The following is a 17,371-nucleotide window of genomic DNA, read 5'->3' on the forward strand; positions in this document are numbered from 1 at the left end:
CTAAACACCACCTTTCACGTGTATGTCTGCAGCAAAAATAGTTCAGACTGAACTTAAGCCCTTAAATACCTTTTCCTTTCATACACTAAATACTCAACTTACCAAGTCCTAGTCACACCAAGACCTTAGGAAAGGCGTTAATTACCTTCGGAGGTAATTACCCTCACTTTCTGAACGTCCTGAAGATGCCGTTTAATACAACTTGGCTCACAAAGGTAGGCGTTCTTTAAAAAGCTGAAAAGGTGGGTTTTTGCTTTGTTCCCATGCAGTTAAAAAGGTGTCAATCAAAAACAAACCAGAATGACGAGAAATAGATGCAACAACATTTCCGGTAGGTCGTGAACTCTCAAAGTGCGCACGTGTAGTTTTACTGTTGTGTATGCCACTTGGCAAAAGCTTCACCCTTCTGCGTGTGCCCACCGACTCCGCGATGGGCATACAACACCCCTGGGATGCTGGCGTTAGTCCCCGGAAATTATTTGGCATTAAAACCAGGTAAAAGCAGTTCCAAATGCATTTTTGTTTGACTGATTTTTTTTTTTTTTTTTTTTTTTTTTTTTTTGCAAAGCACTGCTCCACACGATAGCTCACCTCTCTGCTATCAGCCAGCGCCTTTCCCACAAGAAGTCAGCAGTCCAAGCGATCGGAGATGTTCAATGTTTATGACAAGTAGTCGGATGTCTTACAACATGCTGCTATGTAAGCTCTACATCCAGCATTATACTGAAATAGCGCCATGTCATGCTGTGTTTGGTGTAGGCTCTGTTAATGTCGCTCACCCTCAGCGGCACGCTTTAATAACGTGCCCCGGCCCAAGTTGTTCAACAGAACCATAAAGTCGCTGTTCACGAAAGAAGTTCCTCCTCTCCCACGTTGGGCAAGTCGTTGCATTTCAGATTATCTTCGCTGCCTTGTTTCCTGCTTTAAAAGGAAATAAAACAGTTGCTGAGCGACTCAGAAAAAGGCAGAGCAGACAATGAGACACCAGCGTCTGCCCCTTCCCCGCCACCGGACCTCTGGGACCCTGAGCACGTGTCGTCTCCCCCCAGCTCCCCTGTAACAGGCTGGAAGTGCCATAAAATGATGCTTTTTGGCCCATCGGAGGGGCAGGATATGTCATGTCACAAAAATCATCCCACGGAGCGGTTACGGGTCAGACAGAGGGTGTGTGAACGTCCCGGTCATGGCCCCACACAAAAGATTCAAAGCCCAACTCCTCGAATTCTGCTCCTGTGCTTTGCAGCGATTTCCAGAACATTAAGACAAGCTGCAAACGTCTTCTGGGGCGAGGCGAGGCGATGACACTTACGGCAGCAGGTTCCCAGGGGCAGACAACGACCGCTCCTCCCTCCTGCTCCCCTCGAACGGGTTCCCAAAGGATCGCTTCCGGATCATTGTTTTAACCAAGATCTGCAAGACCAGATTGGAGTTCATCAGGGACGCTTTCCTTTCATTCAAGAGTAACAGAAACATCCAACCCTCATGCCCAAGTAATTAAGAAAACTAGTGAAAAAAAGCCAAAATTCTCTTTAAAAAAAAAAAATCAAACAGAAGGAAGCGTGTTTACAAGCCTCCAGCTGCTTAATACAGGGGCTGTATCCTCGTCTGAAACCCACGGTGCAACAACTGAACGCGCAGATGAGAGCCACGCTAGGTGTGAGAGGCTGGAAAGGAGAGCAAAGCCAAGTCTGGGAAGATTTTCACCCCCCCAAGAAGCAGGTTTTACTGATTACTGCATCCAGTACCTGCAAATTCCCAGTTCCCTGCAATTACCTGGCAGAAGAATTCAGTGGAAAGGGAGAGGGGAAGGAAGGAACTGGCACAATTTTGCCTTAACATTTACCAAAACCAAGCTGAAAAATTGGCTGTTTGTCTAGCTTTGGCTGCAAAACACAAAGTTACCCAGCGTCAGCTGCAACCGGAGACAGAGCAAGTGTCGGGGTTCTTCCCAGGCATCCCTCAACTTATTTTACTGGTGGGAGCAGAGACCAACGGGAGCAGCACTGGACCCTGCCTCGGCATGCGCATCCCGCCCTGGGAACCCCGGCTTCATTTGGCATTGCTTCTCGTCCCTCTGTGCCTTATTTATCTGCTCACCACAGTGCACCGAGAGCCCTTACACATCTGAAACACGGACGCCAGCAGGGTCCCGCGGGGGAAGGCATTTTATGCGAGAGTCGAAGCCACGTCAATCTCATACTCGAGTGTTAACGCCTGCAGTTGGGTGCACAAAGATCAGGCACCGGAGGGTAATTTTGAAGAATAAATGCAAATGGGAAAATACAAGATCTGCCTGGAGGCGGTGAGTAATTTAAGAGGCAAGAGTCGCAGTAAAAGCTCATTTGCCCTGAGCTATGCTAAACACACCTGGATTTTCAACGGGGCTGGGAGCGCTGAGCCATCCTCCGCTGCATCGCAGCAACTCACCTCCGAACAGGAGAAAGGGGGGAAAAACCCTCATCAATGGTGATCTCTTTAGAGCAAGATCTGCTTTTTCAGCTTGAGCAGCGCAAGGCACATTTGCATATTAACGTATCTGCGGTTGAAGAGACTTCTGCAGGGTTCCGAAGCGGGAGAGAGCTCCAGAAATGGAGCCAGATGTGGGCACAGCCACGAGATGGAAAAGGGGCTTCAAGGGGAGACCTGTACTTCAAAAAAATCACAGCCTGGGTGTCTACAGGCAGATAACACCGCGCCACGGAACTGCGAATGGTTGCTTGCTGTTTCTCCTAGCATAAGGGCTAGCAGGCACCCAAAGAAATCATTAGGTTCAAAACCCCAAAGGATTTCACTTTCCACATAGGGCAGCGTTACACGGTGGTTCTCACCACTACAGCGGGTTGCAGAGAATAAAAATATGAGCTTGAAAAGAGATGAGATGAATTCACCAAGAATAGCTCCAGGCGGGGGCTGGTGCGTGCCGTGGCCCAGATAAAATCTCCATCCTGGGAAGTTCCCACAGCTCCTACGGCCGGACGGACAGAGCAGGGCAGGAGCTCCTCGTGCCTGGCCAAAATACCCGCTCCCAGGCGCGGGCAGGTCCTGGACCAGGTGCTCTTTTGCCCTGAGCAAATACAGCGATATTTAGGCAGCCAGCTCAAGTGCGGAGACCGGCAACCCACTGACGGGTCTCTTTGGGACCGCTCTGCAATATTGCCCCACACCGCAGGGTACGGCCACCTCCAGCGAGATGCTGAGCCCCTGTCTTGCACCGCTTGTTTTCGAGAGAGGGAAGGTCTTTGCTCTAATCCTGCTCAACGCTTTTGCCCTTCAGCAGCAACCTCCAGCTGCTCGGGACCACCCCAGGAGGCAGCGTGGACCCCGGCGTGCGCCCGCAGACCATCGCTTCCCTCGTACTCACCACGGTGGCCAGGCTGGGGATGTGCTTGACCGAATTCTCTACCTCCTCCTCCGTCACCTCGATGAGGGTGCAGTTCTCATCTTCTGTGGGCAGCAGCTCCGCTCCGTTCTTGGTGACCCAAGGGTGCAACTTCAATTAATAACACAGCCTGTCAGGAACGATTTCCTCTTTTTCGTAACTCAAACAACACAAGCCTGGCAAACGCATCTCCTCGCCCAAACTATGGCCCCTACACGCTCCTGAAATACCAGAGAGCAGGGGAGAGATGTGCCATCTCGCCGGCGAGCCAGCTCACCCCGGCACTGCTGGGAACGGCTCAGCCCGGAGCAGAAAATGCCGCGGTGCGGCTCATCCGGAGCCAGCGCTGGCCCCATCTATGGAACCGAGCAATAACCTCGGTGACCTACAGCACTGGGCATCTCAGTGGGTTTTAGGGAAGAAGACCTATCTTCACTCTCATCTTACAGATGACACAGCGCCAAAAGGCAGGAGCAATTTATTCCAGACCATACGTCTGAGCAGTAGCGGTGGGGAGACCCACCGAGCCCTAGTCTTGGACCTGAATTAATCCACGACAGAAGGCAGAAACCCCTCTTTCTCCTTGCCCACAAACCTGGCATCTCGGGCGGCTGCAGGAGGAGCACAAAACGGTTCAGCAATTCCCCCGCAATCCTTTCCCCCTACCTTAGTCTCCATTTTCTCAGCTTCTCGCCCCTTCCAGGCTCCCGCAGGGGCGGAGGACGAGAAATCTCCTGCGAAAGGCTGTTGCACAGTACTTTCCTGGTAGCAGAGGAAATACTGTACTCAGGGGATTTCCTTTTGCCTGTGACTTCTGTAGGCACCAAAGGTCCCAAAGCTGAGCAGGTCCCGGAGCAAGGGGAAGGAGCTGGGACTTACCTGCCCAGGGGCCCTGGGCACAGGGGGAGGACCTAGCCTGGCACGATCAAACTGACTCCCAAAAAAAGCCGAGCAAGAAGAACCCAACAGAAGTGAAGCGACAGCCAGCAACCAGGGGGTTGAGTCAGTACCTTGATTTCTGGGACCGAAATCCTAGATTCGGGATTTTTATCCAACATCCGCGTAATCAAATCCTTCAAGAAATCTGTAATTTCTGGCCTGGGGAAGGGAGAGGGGAGAGATGAGACGGGGAAGGGGCTGGATGCTGCTTCCCTTCTTCGCCCCAGTGCCAGATGCCGTGGTCCTTCCCGGGCAGGTTGGGGCTGGACCCCAGCCCTGGCAGGGATGCAGCTCCAGGTACTTGTGCACCCGGGTGCCACGCAGCCCTTCCTCCCCAAACCCCCCAGGGAAGCAAAATATCCCCTTTTTGGGCAATCCGAAGCATGATCCCGCGTGTACGGGGCTGGGAGAGCCCGATACCAACTCTACCCAGGCTAAAACCCAAGAGGCAGCAACTGCAGAGGTTAATCCGTTCCCTCAAACGCCTCTGCAACTTCTATCACTCCTTCGGCAACTGCAAACCAAGAGATGTTGCCTTCACGTTTAATGCAAAGGAAGTTTTCCAGGGCCGAGGGCCAACAGAAGGGCTCAGAGCCTGAGTTTTGCAAAACCGCAGCGGAGCGGGGCCAGCCTCACCCAGGCAGCGCCTGAGAAACGGCTCGAATGAGCTTTAAAATAAGGGCTGAGGGGTAGGGGTTTTTTTGAGTACTTACTGGTCTGGGAACTCCAACGTTTGGGTCTTGATTTTATTGTGTAAACTCAGGATCCTTTCATCCATAAAAGGGCACTACCATGAAGAAAAAGAGCAATGAGAAAAGCAACAACCTCTGTTAAGAAGCGGCAGTGGGGCAGCCAGTCGAGCATCGGGATCTCATAGGGTTTGAAAGAGAGCAAAGAGCCAGTTATAGGGAAATACCAGAAGATCATTGTCTTCTTTTAAATGCAATGAAAATAACATTTGACTAAAAATGACCAAATTCCTACAACAGCTCCTTTCCTAAAAAATCTGGCCAGGCACAGAATTCTTTCCCCAGGGAAAAAGAGAAACACGTCCCTTTTGGCTGCACCCATCCCGCGGACAGGCAGAGGTTTCCCATTTCCACCCACACATCCCTGTCTCCCCTCAGCAATACCCGACTGCTTGAACACGGGTGCAGGGTGCAAATCCCACCGCGTACCTGGCACACGGAAGGCACATGCCAAACCCCCCCGGACCACCACCAACATTGAAAAAAATCAGTCTCATTACCTGCCCAAACACGAAGCAGTACAGCGTGATCCCCATGGCCCAGACATCCAAAGCCTGCAGAGCAAAGAAAGCATAGTTAGATCTGCAACCGACAGCATGTGCAAGGAAGATTAGTCCAAAACCCCTCAAATTGCTATTAAATACCTTTCCAGAGAAGATTTTCCTGGTTTCTGAGAGCGTCTCTGGGGCCATGAAGGCAGGGGTGCCCACCGTGTTGGTTAAGAGAGCATCGGCTCCCTTGAACTCGTTGCTTACTCCGAAGTCAGCAATCTTGACATGCCCGTCTTCCCCCACAAGGAGGTTGGAAGGTTTAATATCCCGGTGGATTATCTTTTGATAGTGCACTGCAGCCGAAGGAAAAACAAGCAATTCAGCAGCAGCACCGGTCTGCAGCAAAGGAGCCACAAAGCCCCCGCGTGGCTGTAAGCCTTTCTGCTAACACCACTACCAGCCCCAGCTTCAAAAACCCCTGTGCAGATGAGCCACCAGAAACAGCATCGTACACCAGCAGAAAGTCCAGCCCCAGGTGTTTAGAAAAAAATAAAAATAAGAAATCCCATCCTTTTTGCACAGACACTTACAGTATTCAATACCCTTGATCAGATCCTGGAAGTAGAACCGAGCCTGGTCCTCGCTGAGAGGTTTCAGGGTTGGGATTTCCATCACGGGACTGCAAAGGCAACAGAGGACGGAGCTCGTTCCCCATCTGGATGTGCCGAAACAGGTCCCGGAGGCTTTGCCACCGGCCAGCGACAGCACGCAGCCCCCAACGCAGGCACATACGGGCTGTACACAACCGTAACTAGGTTGGGGAGATGCTACCCAAACCCGTAGGGGACCCACCATGAACCTCCCCATCGCCTCTGCGTCCCGTGCCCACCTCAGGTGGCCGAGCTGTGTCACCCGCAAACCCATCTCACGTTCATGCTTTGGTACGTTTAAATCTGGAATTCAATACTCACCCTTGCTTCACCAGTTCAAACACTGAAACACGAAAGAAAAAGTGGTTACTGATCACTTACAGGTTAGAGCTCCTGCAAGCACAGTCCCAGCACAAAAGCAATTATTTTGATGACAAAAATTATGAAAACAATACAGGTTTTTTTAGAAAGGAGATGCTGTCTTATGCAAGGCACACGCCATTTTGCATGCTTCTGTCTTCAGTAAAGGGGATGCTGCCGACTACCTTCTCTGTGCTGCAGCCTCAGCATCACGAAACACCCTCCGCACGGCACCCTGAAACCCTCAGTTTCCCTGCAAGACCAAGGCCAAGCCCACGCCTCGAGCAAACCTCTGCACTTGGCCATGAAGGCATCGCACGCTCCTCCGCTAGTACAGGCTGAACATAAACGACGGAAAAGAAATGCCACCTCCAAAAGTGTGTGTATTTACATCAAGCAAACCACTGCAGTCTGCAAGACAGGTTGAGAAGTGGCTCATTTGTACCGTGGAGAATTAACACGTGCCTTGCTCTCAAAGCCAAAGAAATAAAACTACTTTCTAGCAGCCTGGCTTCAAAGCTGAGAACATAAATGCTGGTGCCTCTCATAGCAAAGCATGCCCTGACGTTGAATTAAAGCCTATAACGTGCTATCAAGCACTCCTGTCTCCTTTCTCAACCCAGACTGGATCGCGTTTGCTCCGACCATTAGAGGGGATTTGCTCCTCCAGCACATCCAGGCCATATCTGCTCCGGAGGAGAGACCCAACCCCGCACGCAGCCGCCCCTAAATGCGGGGGGAACCCTTTGCCCCGGCAAACCCCCATCCTGCTGACACCCCGCGAGCGCCGCGGGGCAGTGGGCAGTTACCCATGTACAGGTGGTCCTCGCTGGGGTCATCCAGGACCTGCCGAAAGAAGCAGAAAGGCAATTACACAGCACCAAAAAACCTTGCAAATTAAACTGGTGTGATTTTTTTTATTTAGCAGCCATCTCAGTTCTGCACCATTTGCACCATTAGCATGGTCTGCTAATCTCCGAGCTTCTACCCACAAGAGGTGGGAAAAAAAACCAAAAAGAGGCCAGAGATATAGCTGTACTTCAAGGAAGTAAATATTTAAAACACACAGGAAGCATCATCTGACTCATAAGCCAAATAAACTCCAGCCTGCACATCCTTAATTCTTGATTTTTTGGACCGTTTCATACAATCAGTGGGTGGAAGGCAGGGCGGCTGCACCACAGAACCGGCAGAAACACCAGTTCCTCCCCAAAACCCATCTAAGCACTTGTTTCCTCCAAGGAAGCAACATTTTTCTGCATTTCCCTTTCTGGGCAGGGAAGAAAAAAAATTCTTCTTTTGGGAGGTGGGAATAAAAAACCTTTTAAACCAGGGAAAACACAAATCTCCCACAGGCAGGACTTGCCATGGCCATCCCAGCCCCTCTGCGGTCGCTCCCCTTCACCCAAGCCAACGTGTAGCCCATCCCCGCAGCATCCAGGCTCCTTCACGCTCGGGGTGGGTTTCGGGAAGGGGCCGGCCGGCGCTTACCTCCACCAGCTTCACCACGTTGGGGTGGTCCAGCTTCTTCAGGATGGCGATCTCCTGATAGACCTGTTCGATGGGCCCTTTGGGCTGCAGGCAGCCCTCGGAGGCGGCTTTGGCCCCGCGGGGCGGCGGGCGGCCTGCGGGAAAGGCAAAGATGGGGTGTCCGGTTGGGAACGAGCTCCCGGGGTCCCCAAAGCATCCCCCACCCTAACGCTTTTGCGCCACTTACGGGGGAAGCCCGCCTGTCTCATCAGCTTCTTTTTGGAGAGAACCTTCATTGCCTGCAAGAGGGGAAAAAAACGTGGGATTTGGGGCAAATCAAGGATAAAACGGGGCCGGCGGGATGGGGCCGGCACAGAGGCAGGCAGGGAGTCAGCGGAGGGGATCCATCCCCATCCCACCCACCCCGCTGTGGGCTCTGGGGCCGTGCACTACTCACATAGTAGGTGTTATCGTCCTCGTTGTAGGCCAGCTTCACCACCCCGTAGGAGCCCTAGAGAGGGGCACAGCCATGGGGGAGCAGTTAGGGACGGTCCAAAAAAACCCACAGCACCAAACCAGGCTCCGGGCTCCTCCGCAAATCCGGCCCCACTGGGATCACAGAGCTGGTGGGCGATGCTGGGAGTAGCGGGGTGTACGGTCTGGCATCACACCACCAGCAAACAAAAGCTTCAAATGCCCCATTTCGTGGGAGGGAGGGGGAACGGGGAAAATTAATAATAATTTTTTAAAAATATACAATTCAATCGGCACCACCCAGAAGAGACCGGCGTCGCAGCGAGGAGCCGGCCGAGTTGCGGTGGCGAGCGGCTGAATTTGCCGTCTCACCGGCTGAAAAGCGAAAGCGAGCCCAACTCCCTCCCACCCCAAAATCCACCCGTCCCACCCCAAAACCCGGCCAATATTCACCTTCCCAATCTCATCCTTCAGCTTGTACTGGTTGAGCTGCACACAGTCCTGCAGGGAGAGAGGGGAGGGTCCGACACAAGCCACGAAACCGCTCGCGTTTGCTCTCCTCCTTTTAAATCTCCAGCAAAACTTTCTCTGCAAACTCACACCCTATTCTGCTCTGCCCGGGCACCCGCTCAGGGCTGGACAGCTTTGATTCATGAGCCGTAAACGCCAGCTGCCCGGCCACGCGTCGGCGTGTTTATAGACGGCTAATTGCAAACGTTAACGGCCGGGCGGGCAATATTGTCCGCTCACGTGGAACGAGAGCGCACGACGGGCGGGCGGCGGTGGGGATCAGCAGCCGGGAGAGCCCCGGGGGGGGTTTAACGCTGGTGAAGAGTATTTTTATTTCTTATGGGCAAAGCAGCCGCTTGCTGCCTGGTTTCTGTCAGCGCTGGCAGGCTGGGGGCAGGCAGGGCTGTTTTCTCTTTAGATCTCAGCGGGTCTCTCTCCTTTTTTATTTTTAAGGGGGAGAAAAGGAAAATCGCGGTACGCCGCCGGTTCCCCCAAAATGCAGCCGTGAGAGCTGGCGGCATCTGCAAAAGGCACAAAAAGTGGTGAGCTGCTAGGTCCCACCTCCCCGAGGGCTGTCGCCGTGGCCCAGGGTGGCCCAGCACATCCCGCCGCCTCCCGCCGCGCATCTGAGGACACGCCGCGGGGTTTTATCCCAAAAAACCAAGCGAGAAGCAATGCCACGGCGGGGGGGAAACCAGGAGGATGGGGGGCAGGAGAACCATGGGAGCGGCGTTCATCCCCCCTCACCTGCAGTCCCGTGATGGACACGCGGTTCGACTCCACCGTCGGCCGCCGCGGCAGCCGCGGGGAGGAGTGCGGGGACGTCACCGGCGAGTAAGGGAGGGATGGGTAGATGAAGCGTTCGTTGGTGCCGTCGCCGCTCCCGGGCGAGCGGGCAGGCTGCGACCGCTCCTGCAGGGAGAGCTTTCGGCCGGAGAGGTGCAGCTTCGCCCTCGGCTCCCGACCGTCCCCAAAACCCTCGCCGCCGGGCGCGTTCATCTCCTCCTCCTCACTCGCGCTCCCCGGCGCGTCGTACTCGGTCACCACGATGAGCGAGGCCATGCCGGGGCGGCGGGGGCTCAGCGGCTGGGGGTCCCGCAGCACCCCGGGCGTTCGGCGGCCGCAGCCTCCGTCACGGCAGAGGGGCCGCGGGGTGGGCGAGCTGCCGGGGACGCATGATGGCATGGTGTGACCGACGGCCTCATGGCAGCCACGCTGTGACAGGGAGGTGTGCCTGCAAACACAGGGCAGCTCAGCCAGGCTCCCCTGGAAAGCGAGATTTCCTCCCACCCGTCGTTACTCTACAGATTAATTTATTCATCCCATAGGGGATGGTAAAGCCAAAGGCAGCGGCGCAGGATGGCACCGGGATGTGCACCCACCCTGCCACGGGGCAGACCTCAGCCCCAAGGCCGCCATCGCTGCTCCTTCCACCTCCTTTATTTAACACCTCCAGGGAACAACAACCCCATCATCTCCACTACAGAAATACCTCAAAAGGGGTATTTTACAGGGGCAGGATCCAGCCCTGCACTATACCAGCGTAAATACTGCTCAGTTCCCCGCTTTACTGCTTGGTCCCAGTTGGAGCAGGCACATCTCTGCCAAACACCCCCCGAACGAAGCAGTTCAGGGGCACAGGGACCCGCTTACCAAGTGTGGGGTGCAGGATCAGCCCCCCCCCGGCTCACTGCCTCCTCCCGCAGCCCATCATTGCCAGCGATTTCTCTTCCTCGCCCTGGGTTCCCTACAGCCTTCGGTGCAAAAATCAGGTTCCTGAACCTTGAGATAAATGAGAAAACAGTTCTGTTAGCAACAAAATTTAAAAAAAAAAAATAAAAAATAAAATAATTCAAAAAGAGGAGAAAACGGTGTTAATTCACGCATGCCGGGCGCCCTGCAGCAGCCGGGGCAGTTCGATGGTTGGTTGGTTGTAAACCATCGCTCTTCCCTGCCGCAACGCTGGTGCTGGTTTTAATTTCTAGGTTAACAAGCTGCTGCAGAAGCAAGTGAAAAAAAAATAACCCGAAACAAACAGCCCAGAAGCAGGAACAAGGTTTGAGGCATTTTTCTGCCTGGTTCCCACACCTCGGCAAGGCGGCTGGTTAAAATTAGCTCCGCTCATCTCCATTGAAGTTTCCGTGATGTACCCGCAGCACAACCGCTCTGAATCAGCCCAGCAGAAATTACGGGTCAAGCATAGAAATCAAATCATCTCCCCCTTCCTTGAGGCTTCACAATGGCCTAATTGCTGTTTTCAACACCAATCTATAAACCGGAGCTTTTTTTTGCCCGAGCAGGATCAGCCCGGAGCTAAAGCCAACCCGGCGCCGCTTGCCGCTTCGAGGCGCAGAGAAACGCAGGGGATGGGAAGGCTATAAATAAGCCGATGAACAGCAACAAGGACAAACTATTTCAGAAACGCCGCGTTTCGTGGGGCTGAATCCGCTCCTGGCTGGGGCTTTGCTGGGCAAACGAGCCGGGAGTCACCAGCCAAGCCAAGCCGGAGCTCTGAGTCTCGGGCATCGTAGCTGCAAAATTCCCCCTCCCAGCGCTGCTGGCGGCCACGGCAGCGTGTTTTAATGCACTCCCAAAATGGATTAAAACAAACAGGCAGCCCCCCCCCCCCCCCCCCCACATTCATCCCAAACCCGCAGGGATGCATCTCGAGGCCAGTTGCCATTTGCCTGGCTTGCTTTGGGCACCCCGCCAGCGGGCTCATATAAATAGCCGTCCCCCGAAGCCGGAGCCGATCCCAAATGCCGTGCCCTCTACCCTCGCCGTGCGCCGCGGCCGCACCAAAAAAGGCAGCTCGTCGGGGCGGCCCCGGGACGAAGCCACCCCAGGAGCATTGCTGGCTGCAGCACCGGTCCCCAGCGGTGGCACGGCACGGCCGGGCATCCCGTCCTGTCCCCAGAGCATCGCCTGCGTCTGAATTTCCAAGGGTTCATGCTAAACTTTGCCGGGCTAGAGCAAAATTGATTTGTGAAGTCTCTGCCACGCTTGAGAGCCGAGCGTGCCCTGGCTGGCGGGAGTTAATTGGCTTGACCAGGATAAACATATCAAGGGTGATTAATTCAAGCAGGCTTCCCCGGGCTCTGTAAACAGGCTAAAAGTCATCCGAGCACCATCGTAACATCGGCTAGGGTGGAAAATCGGCGGGTTTTTTCCCTCATGCAGAGGGGCCAAGCACGGGGTTTTGCAAAAATTGCCCTGTGAGATGATACCTTCCCCGAGAGAAACCCAAAAGTGGGATCCCACTGTTGAACACAGCCCCGCGGGACGTGGGATAACTGCTAACGATAACGCAGCCAGTTCTCCTTAATAAGCACATGGGGAGGCTGAGGAGGAGGAGGAGGAGAACAGCCGTATTCCCAGCCAGAGGGAAAACTAAAATAGCTGGAATGGGGGGAATAAACCCTAAGAGGGGAAATACAGCCCGGGGGCTCTGGCTTCACCAACCCACCCGGGTCCTGGCCCGGGGAAAAGCGGCACATTCTGGTATGAACTCCAGCAGATCCTTATGTAAAAGCGAACAGCACAGGCACATGCCTACAAAATCCTCAGGAAATATAACAGCCTGATGTATAGGAATGATTTATCGGCACGGCTTTTGGCTGCAATCCATATATAACCCATAGCGGCTGCAGCAGGATTATCGAAGCAATCAGTCTCGCATCTAATTCAGCAAGGAGAGGGATATTAAAATGAAAAGAGGTCTGTGAAACCCTGGCAGCGGCTCTCCCTCTCGCTCAGCGTCCACGTGGCTTTAGCGGAAACGAATGGGAGCGAAATCGGCCCCCGCGAGGGTGAAATGATTTTCACAGCCCCCTCCTGCCGCCCCAGCTCTGCTGTGAGCATGTGGTCCCTGCCTGATCCCTGCTGGGATGCGGCCACCTCCGGATGGGAACGCACCGACCGATTTCGGAGGGCGCGCTGGCTGCACGGATTTAAATCGGAGCGTACGGACGCATCGGCCTGTCCTTCCCTCCCTGGAGCTGTTTCTCTACCCAGGCGCAGGGCAGGCGACGGGACGGTGTCCCCGGCTCCCACCGGCTGCCACGCGCTCGCCTTCCCCCTGCCACGCACTTCCCTCCGGCGAGGCCGGACACGGTGCCAGGGTCAGACCCTCCCAAGGGAGTAAGACTTGGTGGCAGCTCCAGCAGTGACACCTCCATCCATCCTTCCGTGGGGGTGAACTCACGCACTGCAAAAAAAAGCGGTTCATAACAAAACCGAACACAAATCACCTAAACCAAGGCTGATTTTACTCGCAGAGGATTCTCCCCCTGCTACAACCGAAGGTCTGCGGTTAAAAGTTAACCAGGGCCAGCGTGCGGGGCAGTTGTCGGCTCTCGCTGGGCAGAGTCCAGCGGCTATTTTGCTTTCCCCGGTCACTGTCAGCGGTGGAAGCGGCAGTGCCAAGAGCGGTGTCATCTGCAGCAACGGGGGCATCGATCACAGTTTCCCTTCCTACGGGCGAGCGCAGACCTTGCCAGAAATGTATTAGTCACTGTAGTATACAAAGACCATATGCATCCCCGCCTGACTTTTAATGGAAAAAAATCTCTCAGCAGCTTCTAAAGAAGTCAGGGGACACCCGAAATAACAAGATACTGGAAACAGGCACCCAGACCCCATCTATGCCAGGTCTCTGTGCCCAAGCAGCGAAGCTTTTCATTGCCCCCGGGGCGAATGGCAGAGCCTCCTGCGCTGCCTGCCCCATCCAACACAGGGTGGAAAGAACTGGGGAAAAAAATGCAAAGCCGGGCTGGTAGCATTTTAACAGCACGAAACCCGGTGGCAGGTTTCAATAGGAGTTAAAAAACATCTTTACCGAGATTTTTTATAATCTTGATGATGCTGCCTAATACTGCTTAAGCAATATATAATGAGCATCCCAAAACAAGAGTGTAAGCTCCGGACATGGCGTTGAGCATGGGCCGGGATGAGCTCAGAGCACCACAATCACCTTGCCCAGAGCTGCCAAGTGGCTCCCGGCTCTCCTGGAAAAAACAGCTCCAGCCCGCGATGCCCGCGAGAGAGGACACAAGAGCGGCTCTGCACTTTGTGAACGCCACTTAAAAGACATTAGGGCTGAGTTGAAAGCAAAGCCTCCTCCAAATTACCTCCCCAATCTGATAACAGCCGCCTTCCCAGGAATGGCGCTGGGCGATCAGACACCCCTTGCAGCGCTCGCAGGGATGGGCTCTTGGGTTTTGTTGGCTGTTTTTCCCAAAACGAAGTGCTCACGGAGAGGGGCCAGGAGAGGGACGAGGCTCCTTCTCCCAGGAGAGGGGCTGCCTCTCCGGTTGGGGGCCATGAAGGCAGCTCCAGTGCCCACAGCCACCACACATCCCCTGCCCAGCGCAGTCCTCCTGGCCCTGAGGACAACCCGGTCCTGTCCCCAGGGATGGTTTCTGCTCCTGTAGCATCGCACAGCCGCGCGGTCAGCCCATAGCTCCATCGCACCAGCTTCCTGCAGTCATCCCACCCCTGCTTTTGGTCTTTATTGCTACCTTCATGCTCCTGATGCTCTGTGCTGCGCACGTGGCTGCAGGGCTGCGTCTCACCTCTTAACCACGCTTGGTCACTCGCAGCAACCCAACCTGTGGCTTCTGCTAATGAGACCTGTCCCCTGGACAGTCGCTCCATCAACTCCATCCTCTCCATCTTCTCCTGGCCTCTCACTTGCCCCTTGACCTTAAAAATCCCCCCCTTCTCCCAACCCCATGGCCTAACTCTCCCCAGTCCCCCTGCTCCGAGTCCTCGCCTCTTTGGGCAGGAGCCCCACGGGGTCTGCGGGACACCTGATGTCCCAGGGACGGCCACCACCCTGTCACATCCCCAAGCCTGGGATGCTGCCAGCTCATCGGCTACCACCGGCACATATCGGGGCTGGCGGGCGGCCGAAGGCGAGCGGGAGCGGGATGCCTACCGGGCCCGGGCGGCCACAGCACAGCTCCCCAAAGCGGGATGGGGAAATGACAGCACCGATCCCCCCCCATCGCCAAAATACCTGCACAGGCCGGCTGCGAGCCCCGCGGGAAAAGCCCCGTTTGAAGGAGATGCCGTTTTCTGCTCGGAGGGCATCCCCGGCCCCGGCCCGGCCCCAGCCCCGGCCGCCCACGCCCGCCGCCGGTCCCTCCGGGCGCGGCTTTGTCTCCGCAGCCGCGGGCGCATCCCCCGGCCGGGCCCGCCCGGCCTCCCCGTCCGCACCCGCAGCCACCGACCTGGCGGGACGCGGGGCTCCGCCGGCGGAAGGCAGCGGCCCCCCGCAGCCCCCGGAGCCGCCGCAGCCCCCGGAGCCGCCGCCGCCGCCGCCGCCGCCCGCGGGTCCGGAGCGCGGCCGCCCGGCGCCGCCTTCGCTTTCGGTTCCGCTCCGGCGGCGGCAGCGAGGGAAGGAGGGAGGGAAGGAAGGAGGAAGGGAGGGAGGGAGGGAGGGAAGGAGGGAGGGAGGCCCCGCTCCGCCCCGGGGAAGGGGAGGTTTCCCCCCGGGCAGCCGCATCCTGCCCGCCCAGCGCCCCGTAAGCCGTTCCTTGGGGTGGGCTTTTTTTGTTTTGGTTTGGGTTTTGGGGGGTTTTGGGGGTGTTTTTTTTTTAGCATTTTCGTTCCTCCTCCGGCCGCGGGTTGCGCGACCCCGCCGTACCTCGCAGCGCAGCCGCGGGATGCAGCCGCGCTGCCCCGGCCGGTCCCGCTCCTCCGCCGACCGCGCCGGGACGCGGCCCCGGGAGCAACCGAGCCCCGCTGCGGGCAGCCCGCGGCCCAGAGGGCCATAAACCACGGCATCCTCCCGCCGCTGCCCCTCCCGGTGCTCGGCCGGGGCTTCCTCCCCTCTGCCCTTGTGCAAACACAGAATTTCCAGCGTGAGGTCGACTGGGTCCAAACCAGGTTACCTGCATCGGTTCCCCCGGACCTTCGCCAAGCGGCTGCCCAACGCTTCTGAAATCGTCACCTAAAAGGGGATGTTAGAAACCAGTTGTTTGGAAATGTCACAGCGGCCACCGCCAGGCCATCGCCGCCCAGCACAGCTCCCGCTCGGGTTTGCAGCTCTGCGGCGCCGGGACGGAGGCAACGCAGCCGCACGGGCACGGCCTTTAACTCCCCGGCTGGCACCAGCCCTTTGTAAACATCTCCCTTGCTTTGTCCATGCTAATTATTTGGTTTTTCTGATCGAGCACATTCCCACCAAGCACCATTCTCGCACTGAGCTCACCTGCAGTTTTCTGATCGACTCTTGACGAAGCAACAGCTTCGACCTTGAGCAGATGCCAACGCCGCGGCTGGCACAAACCCCCTTCCTCATTTTGCTTTGAGACCCAGTTGTGGGCACTGCTTCGACATGGTAGAGCTCCCCAGAGTAGAGCCATGCTTCCATGCGAGCTTTATGGATAAACGTTGCGATTTTGACCAGGATCTTGAAAAACCAGTCTAGAAATCAGGTTTGTGCACTTACTGTAAAATAGTAGGTGCTCCAAACGTTTTATGGATTGAACTCCTTGGCGCTGGTTAATGGAGGTCTGATAAGGTAGCTGAGAGGGAGCGAGCCACCAAACCCAGCGCTCCCGTGAAGCCCATGTGGGAACCTGGGTTACTTTTTACTGTTAGAAATCCAGCCGCTGTTTTAGAATCAAGGCCCTGATTATCTGCCAACAGCCACGCTGCAACACTAATTAACGAGATGCGTAAACTAGCGCTGGACGACCCTCGTTTCAGCCGTATCTTAGAGCTTCTCTCTTCCTGCCTTGCCTGGCAGGGCTCCAGCGGAGCCAGGTTTAGGTCTGGTCTCGCTTTCTCGTTGCTAACAATGCCCCAGTTTAACCTAGCGCTTCCTGGCAGGGTATCTCCAAGTGTTTACACTAATGATGTTCAGCTTTTCTATAGTCACGAGGTGAAAGGACTGGCACCCCCGTCGCCAAGGTTCACCCACAAAAGGCTTACACTCACAAAAGCGCAACCCCAGCTGCCTTGAAATCCCACACCACATCTCAAATGAAATTTCTCTTCCAAAACGAGAATCTAAAGTCAACAGCAGCGTATCGGATATTGAGTTAGTTGTGATCTTCATTTATTCACCCATAAAACCAGAGCAGTCAAATTATACGCAGCACCTATGGGAGAACACATACAATAAACACATTTCAGCTGAGCTGGGGCTTTTGTTTAGCACTAAAAAACTAAAGAAGTTTTCTCAGCCGCTCTCTGCACAAGGACACACGTAACGACAGTGCCGGGACTTTGCACCATCAGACCTCTCCAACTGAAGCCTGGGTTTTTTCCCTTCTGCCAGCACCATCTGTTTCTACAGAGTAAACAGCAACTGTAGACAGGTTAAACACAAGGACACGT

The 17,371-nt window shown here is 55.4% G+C and overlaps 1 protein-coding gene across 1 annotated transcript; it reads right to left on the reverse strand.

Annotated features, from left to right (window-relative positions):
* Window positions 1-573: 573 nt before the first annotated feature.
* Window positions 574-15,302, reverse strand: CAMKK2 (calcium/calmodulin dependent protein kinase kinase 2). The gene is made up of 18 exons (XM_050906472.1): window positions 15,256-15,302; window positions 10,676-10,804; window positions 9,770-10,256; window positions 8,966-9,013; window positions 8,496-8,549; window positions 8,286-8,337; window positions 8,060-8,193; window positions 7,378-7,414; window positions 6,530-6,551; window positions 6,149-6,237; window positions 5,712-5,911; window positions 5,568-5,621; window positions 5,032-5,105; window positions 4,390-4,477; window positions 4,046-4,141; window positions 3,362-3,490; window positions 1,310-1,410; window positions 574-918 (listed from the first exon to the last, which is right to left on the reverse strand). The coding sequence occupies exons 3-18, from the start codon at window positions 10,205-10,207 to the stop codon at window positions 846-848; spliced, it is 1,689 nt and encodes a 562-aa protein (XP_050762429.1). The 5' UTR covers window positions 10,208-10,256; window positions 10,676-10,804; window positions 15,256-15,302; the 3' UTR covers window positions 574-845.
* Window positions 15,303-17,371: the final 2,069 nt, after the last annotated feature.

This window comes from Gymnogyps californianus, chromosome 16, assembly GCF_018139145.2.
Source record: "Gymnogyps californianus isolate 813 chromosome 16, ASM1813914v2, whole genome shotgun sequence".
Taxonomy (NCBI): Eukaryota; Metazoa; Chordata; class Aves; order Accipitriformes; family Cathartidae; genus Gymnogyps; species Gymnogyps californianus.